The sequence below is a fragment of the Trachinotus anak genome, unplaced genomic scaffold, assembly GCF_046630095.1.
Source record: "Trachinotus anak isolate AG129_WGS33_773 ecotype Australia unplaced genomic scaffold, CSIRO_AGI_Tana_v1 ptg000001l, whole genome shotgun sequence".
Classification (NCBI taxonomy): domain Eukaryota; kingdom Metazoa; phylum Chordata; class Actinopteri; order Carangiformes; family Carangidae; genus Trachinotus; species Trachinotus anak.
In genome coordinates this window covers 5,952,723-5,970,787 of record NW_027273852.1, presented here as the reverse complement: position 1 = coordinate 5,970,787, position 18,065 = coordinate 5,952,723, and the positions used below count along the sequence as shown (strand labels likewise).

General features: G+C 40.7%; 1 protein-coding gene across 2 annotated transcripts in view; it reads left to right on the top strand.

The window, feature by feature from the left end:
• LOC139606674 (receptor tyrosine-protein kinase erbB-4-like) overlaps positions 1-18,065 on the top strand; it is a 298,222-nt gene that overhangs the window by 169,508 nt on the left and 110,649 nt on the right. For both annotated transcript variants that reach the window (XM_071459072.1, XM_071458981.1), the window contains exon 3: positions 972-1,158. In XM_071459072.1, the coding sequence (XP_071315173.1) occupies positions 972-1,158 (187 nt within the window). The remainder of the gene's footprint in view (positions 1-971; positions 1,159-18,065) is intronic.

Genomic DNA, 18,065 nt, shown 5'->3' with positions numbered 1-18,065 from the left:
CTGATGCTCTAACTCAGCTCGCTGGCAGTGATTGAATATGTGGAAAGTGACCTTGAAGATAGATGCTGTCAGTGATCTGATGTATGACTCTAACTTTCCTGTTTTGCTCCTTATTATTTTGTTTGTTTCATTTTATTCTCTGCTGCATTTTCACCCCCCCCCCCCCCCCTCCATCCTCGCTCTCTCTAATTAGTTGGTTTCTGGTCTGAGGCGACTGCCATGAAAATCTATTCCATACATTTTTAAAGCATAAGGTGTAGAATGAATTACCTTTATCAACAAGTAATACATTCAGAAACATTGAAACGTAGGAGAAAAAAAAACATTGGTGGTGGTGACTTCCAACTATGGGCTGTAGTTTGTAAGGAGGAGGAAGGAAAACAGAGGACACAGCAGTTCATTTCTGCAGCATGAATACAGTAGATGCAAAATAACCAAGAAGTGCTATAATTAAGTACATTTGTTAAATTCCAGTTATAGTTCCTGGAACTGAAGTTTGAATGTGCATTATTTAAACATTGTAAGCAAAGCACACTTTCTTAGAAGTGCTTGAAATTGTGTTGTTTTTTTGGTTTTTTTTTTGTCACCTTAAGTGAACATCTGGTTGTTTTTTCATCATCCTCAAGATGTATGTACGTCCTTTGTTTGGGTGTTTTGTAGTGCACTGTCCTCAGGCTCGTGCACTGCAAAAACATGAATATGGCTTCCTCAAGGCCGGTGGACTACAGTTTATTGATGCTCAAATTGAATGAACTACCTCATAACATTGTGCTTGCTTATCTGCTGAATTGGTAATGTTAGATCCATGTAGAGAAATTGATTTTATTTATTTATTTATTTATTTATCTATCGTCCTTTTGTGTCTGTGGAAATAATTTGCCTTTGTGAAAAACTTTAACTAATGCAACAGTCTTGTGCACAGCTAAGACACACACTCACTCTCCTCCCTCCCTCCATAACTGTGTCCCCAGTCTATCAGGGAAGTGACAGGCTACGTGTTGGTGGCCCTGAACCAGTTTGACTACCTGCCTTTGGAGAACCTGAGGATCATCCGAGGAACCAAGCTGTACGAGGACCGCTACTCCCTCGCAATCTTCCTCAACTACAGACGTGACGGAAACTTCGGCCTTCGCCAGCTGGGTCTGAAAAACCTCACAGGCGAGTGACTGAATTATTTGCTGGTTACTAACGTGTGTGTGCTTTTTGTGTGTTTTCGATCTGTGTCATGACTCCAATCTTTAAAGGAGTTTGTGTTGATTAGACATCAAATGTTTGACATTCTTTTTCCGCACACCTCCTGGAGTGTGGAGTGTGTGCATGTTCACCACCTGCTGGGAACTCCGCTAACAGGTTAGCAAATCTTTGCAGCTCTTCAAAATCCTGCGTATGTTAAAAAGTCGATTAAATACTTTTATGCCTATAAGCCTAAACTTTACACCAAATTCAAATCATTAATTTGAGCTGCTTAAAATACATCAACCCAGTGCATTCACACTGTCCAGCGTGAGTGAAATGATCTGCTGCATGTAATGTTATTTTTTATAATTGAGACGAATGATGATGAATCAGGAGCAGTCTTTGCAAATGGGAACAGAGGGTCATGGTCACGTGGAAACCGACTGATATTTTGAAACCTTTTTTTTTTGTGTGTGTGTGTTTTGTTATTTATGTATGTAATGGCTAAGAGGTGAATTAAATGATTTTTTCACAGATTCCTACCTGAAACTTATTTATTTATTACCTTATTTCAAATTGGCATCCTTGGTGTTAATGATTACGAAAAGGTCTCATAGCTGAATTAATCTGAGATCAGATCCCCCTGCTGAGGTACCAGACTTAATCAAATGCTTTTTCCTATAGCATACAATTTTCCACCCTCTGTTTTTGAAACAATGCTGAGAAGCAACAGATATCAGCATTATTTTACACTTCATCACACTAAGATGGTGAGGATATCCCTGGCATCACTGAAAAATTATCCCACAATGTGCCTAACAGGTGGTTACATGGGTCCTTTCAGGAAACAATGTCACAAAAATACAATTGCAGTTGGAGGGTACATTGCTCAGTTGGATTAATAAATTGGCCAAATGTGTTGGTAGCTGTTTGTTGGCTTCTGTCAGCTTTACACAATCTGGGAATATGCAGACAGTCTGCCTCTCCTTCTTCCTCTCCGAAGATCCTGACCGGTGTTGTTATCACAATTAACCCTCTCACATTGAAGGATAAGAGGCTGGCTCACAGTGTTGTGAAAAGACTTTATTTCTTCTGTCATTTCACTCCTGCTCACACAATAAGTATTCTCAAATGATGTGCAACCCACTCTGCGATCAATCCGAGCCTGTTTCCTCAGTAGACGGAGAAAACTGTGATTACTGATAAATAGTGTACTAAGACAGAAAACAATGTGTGGGTGGCTCTGCCTCTTTACGAACCATGGACCCTTGTGCTGCACGGTTCTCTTCAGGCATCCTGACCCCGAGGTCAGTGAGAAATGAAGCTCTTGACTTGCAAAGAAGATGTAGAGTTTTTCCACAACAGGGCTAAGTGGGGCACGCCAGGGCCAGCGTCAGCTCATGATGTGTGAAACACAAGATCAGAGGTGTTATTTACTCATTCTGATGCTAAATCCAACCGCAGGAATCTCCTGAGAGAGTGAAAATGGAAAAAGATGCAATTTGTGTTTTGTTTGAATAACAATAAGCAGGGGTGTCATCAGTAAATCCTGGTCAGTTGTGTTTAGCCCCATGTTGAAAACATTGCATGTTTGTTTGTTTGTTTTTTTGCCTTCCGGTACCATCATAACATAAATAATTACCCATATTATCTTTTACACATAGGGAAGCATGAGAAATAAGATTTGAATGATTTATTAGTTTGCACCACAAAGTGCCATTCCTTCCCCCCTTATATGAGGAATGTCAGTAAAATGTGTTATAAAATGACTTCTGCTGCTTCTTCTCTGTGGGGATGAGCTCCAAATGCAGTTAAACTGGACCGGTGGCACATGGTACAAAGAAGCTTGTTTCCACCCGGTGATGTTTTGGAACCAATCTTACAAAAATGCATAAATATATGTTATACATAGTCATGATTTTGACTCTGTCAAGGAGGCACTGAGGCAAAGTGAGAAAGACAATGTCATCACTTTGCACTAGAATTGTCAAAATACTGTCTGTATTGAGGGATTTCTATGTATTTCTCTACCAGAATTTATTTAGATTTGTAAGGAAGAAGCTTGGCACCAAGCTCGTGTCTCTGCTGCTTCCAAACCCGCTTTCTAAATAATTCAGACATCTCTCATTGTTTTCTTCAACTGTTCCTTCCTGGTGATCCCCCAGAGTCGCAGGAAACAACACAGCCGTTTGCGAGTGTGTGTGTGTGTGCAGCCACGGTGTGTACATGTGTGTTATGTTCCGTCTTGTATTCTTTCTTGCATGTTGCGCCACACTTAGGGAATTGCATTTGTCCAGCACCACCAGCAGCTTTTTTTTTGCCAAGCCTGTCCTTTTCATTGTGGTGCCAAGTTGAAGCCAGTGCTGAGGGAGCCGGGGCTGGACTCTGTGAGAAGCTGCTGTTTGATGTGCCATCCGTGGCCTCGAGCCATGAAGTGGAGGGGAAGTATGCACAACAGCCATGGCCTGAATCTGCTCCACTTCATAACTCTGACTGTTTGAGTTTCACACTAGTAGCTTTTGTTCTTTTTTAACGAACAGAATAGAGAACAATCTGCTCACTTTCTTGTTAATGATGGAAAAAAATGTTATAACAAGCTATTTGTCTTCTTATAGTAAGATTCTTTCATGCTCAGAGAGTTTGTTGGTAATACAACATACCAACCAGAGGTCTCCTTGCTTCCCTGTAACTGAGACCTGACCTGGAACCTAAATCATGTCCAAATTATATGCAGTCTCTGTTCTATTTCCCGAGGCCTCAGGTCTGTGTGTTAATATCTAACAGTCCATCCAAGTAGTTTTGCTGTCAGCTGTGGTCATGTGTCACTACATCATCACTGCAGGAGGCAAGATAGAGTGTGAACTGTGAAGTGACGTGTATAGTTACTCTTTATGGCCCCGGCTGCTCATTAATTCATGGTGCATCGTGCTGCTGTCAGGTTAGTGTAGGTAGGGCTGTTTAGGATCAGGTCCAAAATTTCACACCCATGAAGATCTCCACTACCAACTTATCTCTTTATAACAAGAATCTTGTCTTGGGGGGGTCTATCATATCACCCCTTTTTGCACAGATGGTCCCGACAGTTAAACAGGCTCTTGCTGGGGGGGAGAAACAAGTCACTTGTGTCCCAGTTTGCTCTGTTGCAGTTGTCGTCATTCTACACTGAGCTGTTGAAGAAGAAAATAAGCCTGAACCATCAGGATTGAGCCGCTGCTGTACGTCAAGCAGCACAGATCAAAACTCTTCTCTTCCTTCAACTGCTGTAGTGAGTCCGAGGCTAGCTGTCTCATTCATTACAATGCCTTTGATGCCGCTGTCATATTAGTCCATCGTTCCCCTGCCAGCAGCTCCCAGGAGAAGTGTAAAATGATCGATATAATCCATAAGCAACACATATATAAGAGGATAAAACTTATTAACTACATAAGGGGCTAATCAAGAGAAGGCACAGTCAAAGACCCCCTCAGTGCTGAAACACAACCGCATTTCCACTTGGGTCGAAATTGCTTTGGGATGAAATCAATTTGTCGCTAGTATATTGTAGCATTGGACTTATTGATTTTTGTGGTGCACTCTCTGCGAGCTGCGAGTGAACGCTCAGGCTTTCAGGAGGTCTCTGGCTGAGCAGGGATAGGACTCCCTCCAATGCACCTTTCAATCAAGCTTAGCTAAGTTATCCTCATGAATATGAAATATAAGGCACAGTCAAGCCGGGAAAAGTTGAGGGATGGTGTGTGTGTGCATGGGGGTGTATAGAATTGAAGAAGAAATGTAAAAGATACTCTTTGCTTAAGTGTGGAAAGTTTAGCTGCGTCGTTTGTTTGCCATTACACAGGAACATTTTCAAAGTCACGTCCCCACAAGGTTATCCAAAAGCCGGTCCCCACAAGGTTACCCTTTTTTTTTTTTTTAAGTGTTCTGGGTCTACAAGTGAACCTTCTGCATGCTGCAAAGAGAAACTTCAAATAAGTCCCTTTCTTTCTACCTTTTCTCCCACTAGCCAACCAAGAAAAAGGTTAAAGAGAGCTACTTCCTGACATTTTCAAAGTTCCTAATCTCTATTTTGATGCACGCTGACCCGCAGTGTCCCCCTTCCTTACATTTTCAGCACTTCCATCAGGACTCACATGAACCCTTGGTAGCTTCTGTGCTTTCACATGATAATTACAGCCTGCTTCCCTGGCAAAATAATAACAGCCTCAATAAGGAGCACAACAGAGTTGAGCTTTCTGATTTAACGCAGTTTACCGCCACCCCCTCCCTTTCCCTCATTTCATCCAGTATCTTTTTTTTTTTTCAGATTTGTTTAGTGTTGTTGATTCATTTTTCTAACCACCCTACGCCTGCACTGCGTCTGTCCAAAATGAGGCATCCAATCTGAGGCCCCATCTGCTGAATGATCCTCTCTCGTTGCATGCATGTACACACGCCTGTGTTTTACGCCAAGGCGTTATCCACTCCTTCATGGCCCATCTGCTCTCTCTTTATCTATCCCATTTTCTGTCTTTCTTCCATCTTTTTATCCCTCTTTCTTTGGCTCTCTGTCTCTCATCATATTTCAGTTGGCTGTCTTGATTTGTGGTATTTCTGCCTTTCACACAAACACACGCAACATAATGTTTGTGCAGTTTTTGCACTGTATGCAACAACATTTTGAGCACCTGAGTCCTACTTTGGTCTCCAAAGCCTACTGCAAGTGTTCAACGGGGAGATCTCAGTGAACATATGCTAACATCTGCTGAACGTGTCCTGTTTAGCATCTTGTGACGGAGATGCACTGGGGAGGCAGGGAAATGATAGGATGGAATGGGGCAAGGTGAAAGGGATGATTTGAGTCAGTGTGTTTCCCCCAGACAAGGGACTGCTGAGAGTTGGGCATAAAATTGATGCCTTCTTCTGGTGCCTGAGACTTCCATTCACCATCTAACTTCAGGAGAAGAAAGAGCAATTCTGCCACAGGAGGCAGGCAAGATTGGTTCAGTGCAAGTCACCAGGATTCAGTCGAGCCTCCTGCCTGGCAGCCCACAGACCTCAGGTCTCCTTCAATTGTGTGTCTAATTGATTACTTCCCATGCAATTACTCCTGTGTCACACTTAATATTTCACCACTCCAGGAAGGGGGCAAGAGGGACTTTCTTTTTGAAGGACGACATTCATATTGTCACATTTGTGAGCCCCTAATGTGGATCGTGAAGAGGCACATGTTAAATTGAAGTCCGGAACGGACCATCAGTGGTGGTTGGTGTTAATTGATTGCTCTGTAATACCACTGTGTGACAGAGATAGTGAGACTGTTAGAGCCAATGGTTTGGTTTTTCTGCCAGGGGAACAGCAGAGTTCACCTTCTTATAAAACTTTCTTTTAATAGTTTTGTTTAATTTTCTGCTACTAACATGGCAGGAGAGTATTTATTGACATGCTTTGGATTAGATGTTTTGTTTTCACTACCTTTGGCTCCCTCTGCACATGATGGCCCAAGTTTCTCACATTACAAAGGAATCATATCATCAGTAATCTCTTACTTTTATATTCTCACAACGTCGCTCACAGCACACCCTTAGGGGTATAGTGTTGCTTATTTTTGCTTTTGTTATTTGTTATGTTCTCCACTCTTTAATAATGTTTGAGATTTTATAAGCAGAAAATGACTGTGCTTTATGAAATATTAATGGACAACAACAGCAAAACCTGCCTTAAGAAAGGAGAAATAATAATACAGGATAGATTGTCGCCAATTAAAAGTGTGTGTGTATGTGTGTGTCTTTCACTGAGTGTTGCTTAAATAAAATTACTGGATTACTGGTGTGTGTGTAACACAACAAGTTTTTGCTCAGAATTCCCTTGTCCCTTAAACCATGCTTCCTTTTCCCATAAACCTGTGACAAGACTTAATGTCCACTGCATCTTTCCCCTGTCAGATAAGCCCCCAAACCTTTCCTTCACCCTGATGCAGATGGCAGGAGACCATTAGACCAGTTTGGACAAAAGGTAAAAGGACTTTTGAATGTGTAAAGAAGAGGAGGATGGAGGAAAAAGCAAAGGTATCACTATTTTGACAGCCTTTGGAAACAGGGAGAGCAGGTTGGTAATCATTACACTAAGATCAAATAAACTGGCTGGTGTTGATACTATAAAAACAGCCTGAATCCAACCTTGGATTGACTCCCAATGGTGCAGCTCAGGTCCCCGGTTTTGATAGGTGTTATTCTGTCGGCATCAGTGAAAGAAGAATATAATCACCCCTCAACTTCATTCAGCACCTACCTCTAATATTACAATGCCTACATTTTTTAAAGTTGGTACTTTAAAGCAGATTAATGACTGTAATCTTTCAGTATGTCATGTACATATTTGTTTTCCTACTGGATACTAGAACAAAGAACATCTGGTCCCTATCAACTTTCTTAAATCGAGAAAAAATGTTTATCTGATGCTGCTTCCCCAAGAGACAGCGAAAGGCATGTTTGATCAACAACTCTGATCTCTCAAGTTGTTAAATATCAGACATTTCAAATGCATGTGAGGAGTTTCTTAGATAAAATGGTTCGTTGGATGGGACTTTTTTTTCTTTTTTTAAAGATGTAAATCATAAATACACTGTAGTACTCTCTTCTATTCTGGAGACCACTTATGTCTTTGTTTTTTATGCATGCAAGCATGCTACTGTGTGAATATACATGAGTATAGTAGTGTTCACATGTATAGAATGTCTGTTTCCAATAAATAATTCACATTGACTAAGCACATCATTGCATTAGGGACCGACCTAGAAAAACTCGTAACTATCCTCACATCATTAGATCGTATATATCGTCTGGTCCGAACCTCACCTCTGCTTCACCTTTGTCTGTTTTTCCTCCCCCCTGTCGCCAAGTCCTTGCTCTTTGTGGAAACTGTTGGGTTTTTCTCTATAACAAAGGTCTCAGCCTTACCCCGTAATGTGCCTTGAGATAATGTATATTATGATTTGGCGCTATACAAATAAAATTGAATTGAACTGAATTGTCTGCTAGAGAAATATCCAGACCTGCCTAAACACGACTGCAAACTCTTTATCACCAATTTTCCTTCCAAACTGGACCTTTACGCCCTGCTGGAAGTGAGTCGACTTTTTACCTCATTAAAAGTTAAAGTAGGTATGGAAGGAATTTTAATGCCAATTAATAATCGAAACGCATCTCTCTTCTCTCTTTCTCCACTATTTCCATCCCCCTGGGCTATGGCTTAGATCAGGCTAAGATCTGCCACGATGTAGATGTAAAACTGGCTCAGACTCTAACAGGAGGCTGTTCACGTAGTTGAAATCTCGTCTGAATTCTACCGTTGTTCCAGCAGGAAGCAGGATAGCATGAGTGTGACATGAGTGTGATTGTGTCTGCTTGAGTGTGTGTGCTGGGGATTAATCTGCTCTGTAGGTTATGTAAATTACCATGTGTTTCTCAACCGCCTGGACCTGGCAATGATTTAAACCAAACACTGCTACTATAAAGTGTTAAATAAGTATATAGGGTTGATCAGATACATTCACATTATGTAGCATATTTCCAAGCTCTCTTTTATTTTAGTTTTAGTCTCAGTCTTTTGATGATAGTTTAAATTATTTTTGGTCAAATTTTGTGTCAGTGTAGCAGCTCTGCAGTAATACAACGGGCCGACTCTCCTCATTAATGCAGTTATAGTTTCCAAACTCTGGCTGTTTAAACAGAACCACGCTCTCATTAGCACAGCTACCTGTTCTCTCCACTGCAGAGCACCATTCAGAATTGTTCACTAAAATAGTTATCACTGTCAGGTTTTAGCTTGAGAGGAGACTTTAAAATGTCAGACAGCATATTGATATTTCTTTATCAAGCATTCAGAGAAAGATTTAGAATGGAGATCGTTGGAATTAACCCCGGATCTTATTGGTTCCTTTCGATAGCCACATGAAGCTGGCACAGCTGGCTGAAAGTAAAATTAATGTTACAGCCACATCCCTTGATGATGTTACATTACCTTTACTGTTTTTTTTAAAATACATATGCAAATGTGCAGGCCACAGTTTATCCCAGCCGTTTTTGTGTAATTCTCAGTGGATTGTAGATAAGTGTAGTGTTTTTTTTGTTTTTTGTTTTTTTTCAAGAACCAATAACATCAGACAGCATTACTGACAGAGACAGAATGGTGCTGAATGCAAGATGCTTCTTAGTAACATCAGTGCAACAGGTCAAGTGGCTAATTCAACTTCGGAACAAGAGACATTTTCGGCAGCAGACGATACTGCTGAGGGGGCGAGGTTAGAGTGTGTGATTTGCATGAAGGCTTATGAATAAGATTTGGCAATTAACTTGGTGGTTAATTCATTTGTCCATTCGACTGGCTTTCTCATTATCATTTAGTTTATATTCATTGGCCAAAGATTTCATACATTTCGTCATAGTTTTCATTTTAAGTGGTTCCTCTTTTTTCAGGTTTAGTCTTATTTTCTTTATGAAAATTAGATCAGTTACAAATACTTTTTGTCCCTGTCACTTTTTGTTTCCTTTGATAAAATCACAGAGTTTAATGATGGTGTATTTATTTACAGCATCTAACACACTCAGGACACAGGTCTTACTATCCATAATTAGAGTTAATGGACCCCTGCCAACCAATCAGAATCAGGAATTCTCAGTAGCCATGGTATAATTGTTTTTTTAATGGTGCGTGTACAACAGTGGAGGTCAACACAGAGAAAAATATAGAATATTGCACACTTTGTAATGCTGAACCGTCTTCCCCGACCTCCCTCCCTAGAGACTTTGCAGTGGTATTACAACAATACATGAATTCTACCTTTGTGCCTGAGGGAGGACAGTCATTATTTGCAAACACAAAAATGTCAACATAGGTTGTTTTAATCAAAAAAGAAAAGTCTAATGCTGTCATTGTTTTTGGTGAGGGCAGTTTCACCTACATCATAGGACCAAAACCTGAAAAGTTTTGCTCTTCAAGAAGATTTTAGATTAAATTCAGCAGCTCAAAAACAACTAATAATTTTCTCTTAACTATTTTTAATAACCTAGAAAAACTTAGCAAACATCTTTTTGTGATAGCTTACCTGTACTTTGCAACAAGTTTGCACAATATCAATACTTATTCCTTTTCTGATGTGTGTTAACACTGCTTAGTAACAATACACAACATTCAGACAACCTCAAGTGAACCCACACACACGCACAAACAAACAAATGAAGGTCTTTACCCTTTTTTCAAATGATTGAGCTCGAATTGTTTTCTTGTTTGTACAGTATATACTGTAGCTCATTTCTATTCATTATTCTCTTTTTGAAAAGTCGGCCATACTGTAGATTTGACGGCAGATTCAAAACAAACACTCGCACTGTGATTGTCATGTTCAGTTTCTGTCACTGACTTGGCTGTCATTGCAGCTTTACGATGTCAGTTCATGGCTGTGCAGCCTTGACACGCAGCTCTTACTTTGATTCTGAAGGCCAGACTGTGTTCCAGACAGGTCTTTGATGTCAGAGGCGCTCAGTGCTCATCTCAGAGGAGGAGCAAAATGAGTGGGAAAGCAAATGAAATAGGAGTTGACTGACAGTATGGTGGGTCTCAAAAGCCACTGAGGAAAATGTCACTTTCTATCAGCTTAGTTAGGAGACCTAAATGGACACCTGTGGTCTTCGATTGATAAAAGATTTTCAGTGTTAAAGACACTGAAAGGTGTTTTTAATATTAATAAAAACTAGTTCTGAAATCACAGAGGTAGATGTGTGTCTTCTAAGGCTGTTCGTGTTTTTTTTTTTTTTTTTTGGTTTCTTTTTGCTGTTGTCAGTGTAACCATCTTTTGGTATGCATGCTTGTTGTAGAACTTGCTCCTTCACAAAAAATAGGTTCTAAGTTTAGGATAGTGGGTTACAGCTGTAGGTCTTTCAGCAAACCTTACATGCTGGCAAGACATAGGGTAAATTAAAACGTTGGCTAAAAGGCCTGAGATTACCATCTGTAACCGCCAATTTAAAGTGTTAGCATTAGAGCTTGCTTTACTTCAGTTTAACAGAAGCTGTGCTCCCAAAACCAATTTAATAACCCTGCCTCAGTGCCGACACACACATAAACACACACATTACCCTCCAACCCTACAACTCCTCCTCTTTCTCCCATGGCAGCTTAATAATTAATATGCTTATTTTTTGCCTCTTAGGCCAAAGCCTTGGGTAAGTGGAGCAGCGATTGATGGGGGCAGTGGTGGGTAATGGGACATGAAAAGGACTTTTCTGTTCATCTCAGGTCTCCATAGAGATATGATGGGTGTTACTATATGCAACATCAGGCATGACTTCACCAAAAAAAAAAAAAAAAAAAAAAAAATTCAGTTCTCTGCCACCTCTCCATGGGGTACATTTATTTGTTTAGGTGCTAACCAATCTGGCAGACTTTGATAATGTCATATTCAGATTTTTATTATAGTCTGCTATTGCATCAACCAGGCTGTTATTGATGCTTTTCTCTCTGTTGCACTTTATTAAAACTTGACTTACAGGTTCGCAGCCAAGTGGTGAAAAAGTCAGTTTCCCATGTCCCTACACAAAATGTTCCATAAATACAGCATAAACTCACACTCGTGCTCATGTTTATAGGGTAGTTGTTTAAGTATATGGCACAGATGGTCTCTCCTTGAAGCCATTCAGTGTATTCTGTGTGTCCAGTTGTAAACACTAAAAGTGTTACAACCAAGTGTTACAGATGTGTAACTACTGGAAAAAGAGAGTTTGAGAAAGAAATGTAAACCCTGCTCTCACCTTTACACTCCTGGTCAGTCAGTGGGGGGTAAATGTCAAATTGTCAGTTCTGCTACAGCTGGTCATTGTCTAGCCCTTCATTCAACATATATAGTTATAGTTATATAGTTATATAGTTCAGCCATGGCTCTCCTGGCATCTGTCCTGGTATCTTCCAGGTGTTGTGGTTAATAACAAGTCAGACCCATGACCCTTGTGTGACATTAGCAGAGACCCTCCGATCTCTAAAATGCTTATGTAACTGAAAGACATATCAAAATTGACAAATTGTGCAGCTTTGACCGAGGTACGAGGGATTTGTTGATGAAGAGCAATATGGTGAATTTGAAAGTCAGCAGCTCTCAGCCATTGCTGTCAAGGTAGGACTTTATGTGTGAGAGGCAGTGACCTGCCTGCTTCTTGGTCATGTTCTGGCAGAGCTATTCTTTAGTGATGTAGGGTTTCTCTTGAAATCAAATTCACAGTCCTCTGGGTAGACTTTCCCACCTTGGCTGATGGACATCACATAAGAGTGCTGTGTGAACAAAGTGAGAGCCATGGCCTGTAGTGTGTTACTGAATGTCTCCCAGTAGGCCTGGAAAAACAAGGCCTCAGTGACGTGTTGTTGCCTAAGCAAACCATGCACTGACTGAAGCCAGCTTCCTCTGTGCTAAAACCAACATACTTGGTATGCTTGTGGTAAGATACGCTCTCTCCCCTCAGTCTCTCCATCTTTCCTTCTCTTTCTCTCTGCCTCTCTCAGACCCTGTTTTGTTTTGCCTATTCCAGAGAGTGTGGCTCATTTTAATTCAGCTGGCAGGCTGATCACACATCAGGCTTGATAAGCTAAGTGGCCCTCAGCAGCAGCAATTGAAGGTCCTTTTGCTCTTTTTTAATCACTCACTTGCTTCTCCCCCTGATAATCTTTTCTGTCTTACTTTTTCTGTTTCTACTCTCCTTTGTTTTCTTTGTTTTGTTTTTCCTTCTTGCTCTTAGATTTGTCTTATCTCAAGGTGTTGTAATATGGTTTTCTCCTCCTCCACCCTATCCATAAAGCTCAGATTACAAGGGTTTTATCACAGTTTAAGTTGAAAATAAGCAAGGATGCAACCCCCCTCCCCCATAGCCATTGTGTCATGGTTTTCTTCTCTCATCTTTACGCAGATGCTTTGCCTTGCTTGGGTATAATTCCATAATCCCTAAATCTCAGCCATTTTTCATAAAGACTCATAGGAAACAATTGCGTGAGGGATGGGCCAAATTTAATCAGCAGCCTGTGAATGCAATTATCATGGCGCAGGAGAGGCACATGTTTGGGGGATGGGGCTATGGCCGACGCCCTCATGCCATCTACTATACCCCAGAGAAAAGCTCAGCAACATTTCTCCTTCAGAGTGACACAAGGGATAAAAAGGACACATGTTATTTCCAAGCATGGAAGAATTTATCAGTTTTAGAGCTTCAATATTAGCATAAAATGGTTTTCTCTGAACAGCTTCAGTTCAATCAATTTCTATCCTGCACCATGTAAAAAACAGAAACATTTGTTGTATCAAGAGATAAAATGAGTTAATTTTGGTGTAAATTATCAGATAATTCAAGAAGCTCCCTTGTTGCCACTTATCCCTTGTTGCCCAGCTATTGCTGTGCATCCAGGCAGTTATTTCTTCTTCTGTCTGCTCAAAAACAGCCATTTCTCTCCTCCTTTTCTGTTTGTTGTTGCTGTTTTATTCACAGCCCCTGCCCCTTTCTAAACGATTTATGTCTTCTCCACTCACGTATTTTATTTTATTTTATATCTCAGTGTCACTCATTTCTGCCTTCATAGGGGCTCCGCAACCTGTTTTCCATCGTAACACTGGACTGCCAGACAGGGAAAAATGATAATAATGATAATGAGTTTAGCTGAAATAACGGGCCTTAGTGTGACCAACAGTTTCTAATTCAATGAAGAAAAAAAGAAATGCATGTGACACTGTGCACGTGATGTTTTACGCTACCTTGGCCACTCAGCCATGAATGTCGGTCACCATATTAAAATGAAATGTGCACTCAATGTTCAATATGAACGTGGAGACACACAGGAAGACACATATTATACATATGTATAACATGAAGAAAACACCCTTCCATAGCTGTGTTTGTCTTTGTTCAATCTTTAACGTCCATCTTCTCCCTCCATTCCAATTTGAGGTCAACGTGGTGCCATCCAGTTATCATGGTCTTATGAGGCACCTCTTTCCTTAGACACCTTTGCCAGTTCATTTCTTTCTTCCTCCAACACAACAATGCCACACACACACACACAGACACAGACGCACACACATACACGCACGCTGCCCACGCTGCTGCTCCTGACTGCAGCGTGTTCAGAGACAGTCAAATCCCAGCGCTGCCATCTCTCTGGTGAACCTCTCGTGAAGCACTTTTATGCAGTCGAATTAATGCAGTTGTTCTTTTCAGGTCAATAGTTAAACACATAAAAGTGCAATTACATTCGAGTGGGTACTACCATTTTGCCTGGGGACTGCGTTAACAGTGTTAAAATTGCATGCCATTCCTGTGGGGGGTGCTCCATCCATTGACCTTATAGGAGATGGGATTGGAGCTGATGAAGTTTGTGATGCGTGCTGAGACACATTTCACACTATAGAACTTTTAGTTATTAAGAAATCCAGTGGTTAATATGACACTGAAACAGACTTATTATTACATTTATATGTACTGGAAATGTAGAGAGCAGACAGGAGATTATCTAGATAGAAACGTGCACTGTGTTGCTCTGAAAGAGAAATGGCTGGGTTTTGTAACATGACCTACATGAGCCTTGAAGGTTTCTTGTCTGTTGGATAGAGTATGTCCTAGAGAATTTAATTTTGTTGCCAGTTTCTCTTCTGCTTCAGTTTTGACCATTCTTTTTTAAAACCTCATCTCATCTCATGTGAGTTGACCAACTTTTTGGAAGTGCGGTATTACATTTCTGAAGTAGTAGTCTCATGTGGAGATAAGAAAAAGCCATGATGTCCCCTCAGAGTATTTTAAAGACTCAGAGCAAAAGCTGTGCACAAGTAGGGAAAAATTAGGTCTAGGTCTTGAGTTTAAGTCATGAGTTTCCAAAGGTTTGTTATATATGACCCTATATAACCCTAACCTTAACCTAAACCTAATTCTAACCATAACTCTAAAACCAAGTCTTAACCCTCAAAATGTGATTTTAAGGTGTCTCAAAAAGTGAGGACCGGCCAAAATGTCCTCACTTTCCCAAAATGTCCTCACTCTGTTAGTAAAATACTTTTTTTGGTCCTTACTATGTAGCAAGTACAAGTACACACCCACTCACTCACTCACTACAGCTGAAGTGTAAGCATGGACACTCTGATGCCCTGTCTTTTTTCTTCTTCTTTCTTTCTTTTTTTGTGGCTTTTATCCAAATATGTGTGTGTAAACCCACAAACACAGATACACAATTACACATTACATCTGCAAGTATTCCCTTGGCAACAGTGTAGACTGGAGGGCGAGGATGGGAGTGTGCAGTAGCAGCAGATGATGGATGGGAGGGGAGATCACCTATTTGTAGAGCAAAGGCACAGTTCTGCTGTTCTTAGAACTCAGAGCAAAATGAGTGACGCAGTGCTGTGTGGCAACATGAGTAGTGTTTGAAAACTCTCCAATCTTGAAATCTCTTCAATCTTATTGTTAGTTGTTTATCAGTTCTGTGCTTCTTTTTCAGTAGCAATGGCAATGGTGCATTTATGACCTGGAGAGGGTCTGCTTCATCAAGTGCTTCTAATAAATCAATCATATTTTTTTTTCTTTTTTTCCCTCCTTTCTCATCTTTTTTTTCCATAGCCATCATCGACAACGACACATGAACACATATACTGGGTGATGGCTGATAAAATAGATGTCATTCATTATCCAATCATCTATCACTCCAAGTCATGTATTCATCATATCTGCAAAAGACATTTACATTCTTTAATTTGCCCAGCTATTCACTCACTCACTTTTTTCATTTATTCCACTATTATTGTACAGGAAGTGTTCCAGTTCAGTCAGCAACCTGGAGTGACTATTTTGCAGTGCATGTTCTTTCTCTTCAGCCTTCCCTATAAAACTATTTACTTAATGCTGGATCTGTAGTTGTAAGTTGTGTACCAGGAGAGTTGGCATAGCTTTGTGATGTTTTCAAGGAAAACTGTAGTTGTATAATTACACTTAGAGCTGAGAACTTCCCAGTGCATCGTTTACCACAAAAACACTCACTGATAAAGTATTTTCTCAAGTGATTTGTAGCAGTTGCACATGAAAGACAGAGCAGTCCTGACATTCTCCACCAACATTTTCCCAGCTCTTGTAGAGATTTAAATTAGTGACCTTCTGGTTACAAGCTCACCGATGACGCAAACTGGCAGTTTAATTCATACTCAAGGCACGTGTAGCATTGAGGGCCTCATTACTTTCAATGCTGAACCATGTGTGTGAATGTTTGTGAGTTTTTTGGGGGGTTTTTTCTGTGTGTAGTGTACAGTAAATGTGCGTTCATCTCTTATTTTAGCATTTCTGCCGGTCTGTCTGTCGTGTGCAACCTTGCAACAGCTTCAGCCTCCCACCGCTGTTGGGGTGTACAGTGGGATCCGTGCCCCAGCATTTAGCCTCTCTGACCCAGAATGCATCCTCGTCTTCCCACAGAGTTTTCTCTCCTCTGTGCCACTGAGCTGATATCAGCGCTCAGCCGAAACTGAGTTGAAGCTCTCAGAGTCAATAAGACAGTGCAGTGGAGACCCAGGGTAAAATCCCCAATCTCACTGCGAGAGGAGAAGGGGAACTTCTCTGTCGTTCTCATTGAATACTTGTCTATCTATTGTAATTGCCTGACTGCCCTTTGAAGTGCCCTTTGAATCTCTTGCTGAATCTCTAGCTGTCTTATATTGTCCAGTTTGGTCTTACTTATGTGTCAAGCTGGTATGGTCTTCTTCGTGTTTATGTGAATGTACCTGCCTCTGGAGGACAATATGAAGACTGAAGCTTAGACACTGAGTGAATGTGCTTTCTTGTATGTATTGATGGGAGCAGTTCAGCACATGGATCTTCTTCAGTATACAGAAGAATAAACACGACTGGGGATATTCAATAATGCAGTCCTCCAACACTGGAGTGAATCAACCATTTATTATAGGGCTTCTGTTGTCCTACATATTTCTTCATTAAACAGTCCACACAACACTAATTCCCTCTCACAAACTCATTAATATGGCTTTTTTTCTGATCATTGGTTTGCTATTTGCCTCCCAGTCTTAATCAAACTCATCCCCACACTGCAATAAAGTAAAAAAAAAAAAAACACACAACAAACACTTACCATCAAAATAATTGCCTGCATACATTTGTTCTGCCTCCCTGAATTTCATATTGTTTTCCTCCAACGGTCATGTGGCCTCATACTGAAGATTGCTGTGCCTTTTGTAGCCATACACTCATTCAGAGACACTTGGAGCTGCTCTCGGGACATGGCGGGAGGGGAGGGAGTAGTTTGGAAGCACGAGCTGCAGCTACGTGAACAAACTAATTAAGACATTTTCTCTACCCACTAAACAATCAACAACAGGATTTAACCATTGATCTCCCCCTGGCCACCAAATGCACACCGAGCAAATGTGCAAGTTAGGCATTTACTTGTAATGAAAGCAAAGCCTTCGTGATTTCTGCATGTTATTTTAGGTATTATGTAATATGCGTTTGTAAATGAAAACCTTGGTGACAGGGACCATAGGAATGACTGTTACTATCCTGGGAAAAGCACCAGCGAGGAGCCAATTAAACTGTTATCCAGCATCTTAAACTTGCTCATGTCACACTGCAAATTTGTTTGTTGTGTGTGCAGTACATACACAACACAAATGCACCATGTGTGAGAATGCATTAGAGAGGTGGAACCATCTGCTTGCTGCTGAGGGTCACTTGTTGTGACAAGGTTGAACAGTCTGCTTGTACAGTGTGTTTTGAGAGTATGAATGCTGCTCATGCTGTTGCTGGTTTAGTTGCTGCCTGCTGATGAGTATAATATAATATCTATGACCAATTAATAGTGGACAATGTTGTTATCTTTGTCCACACATGGACAAC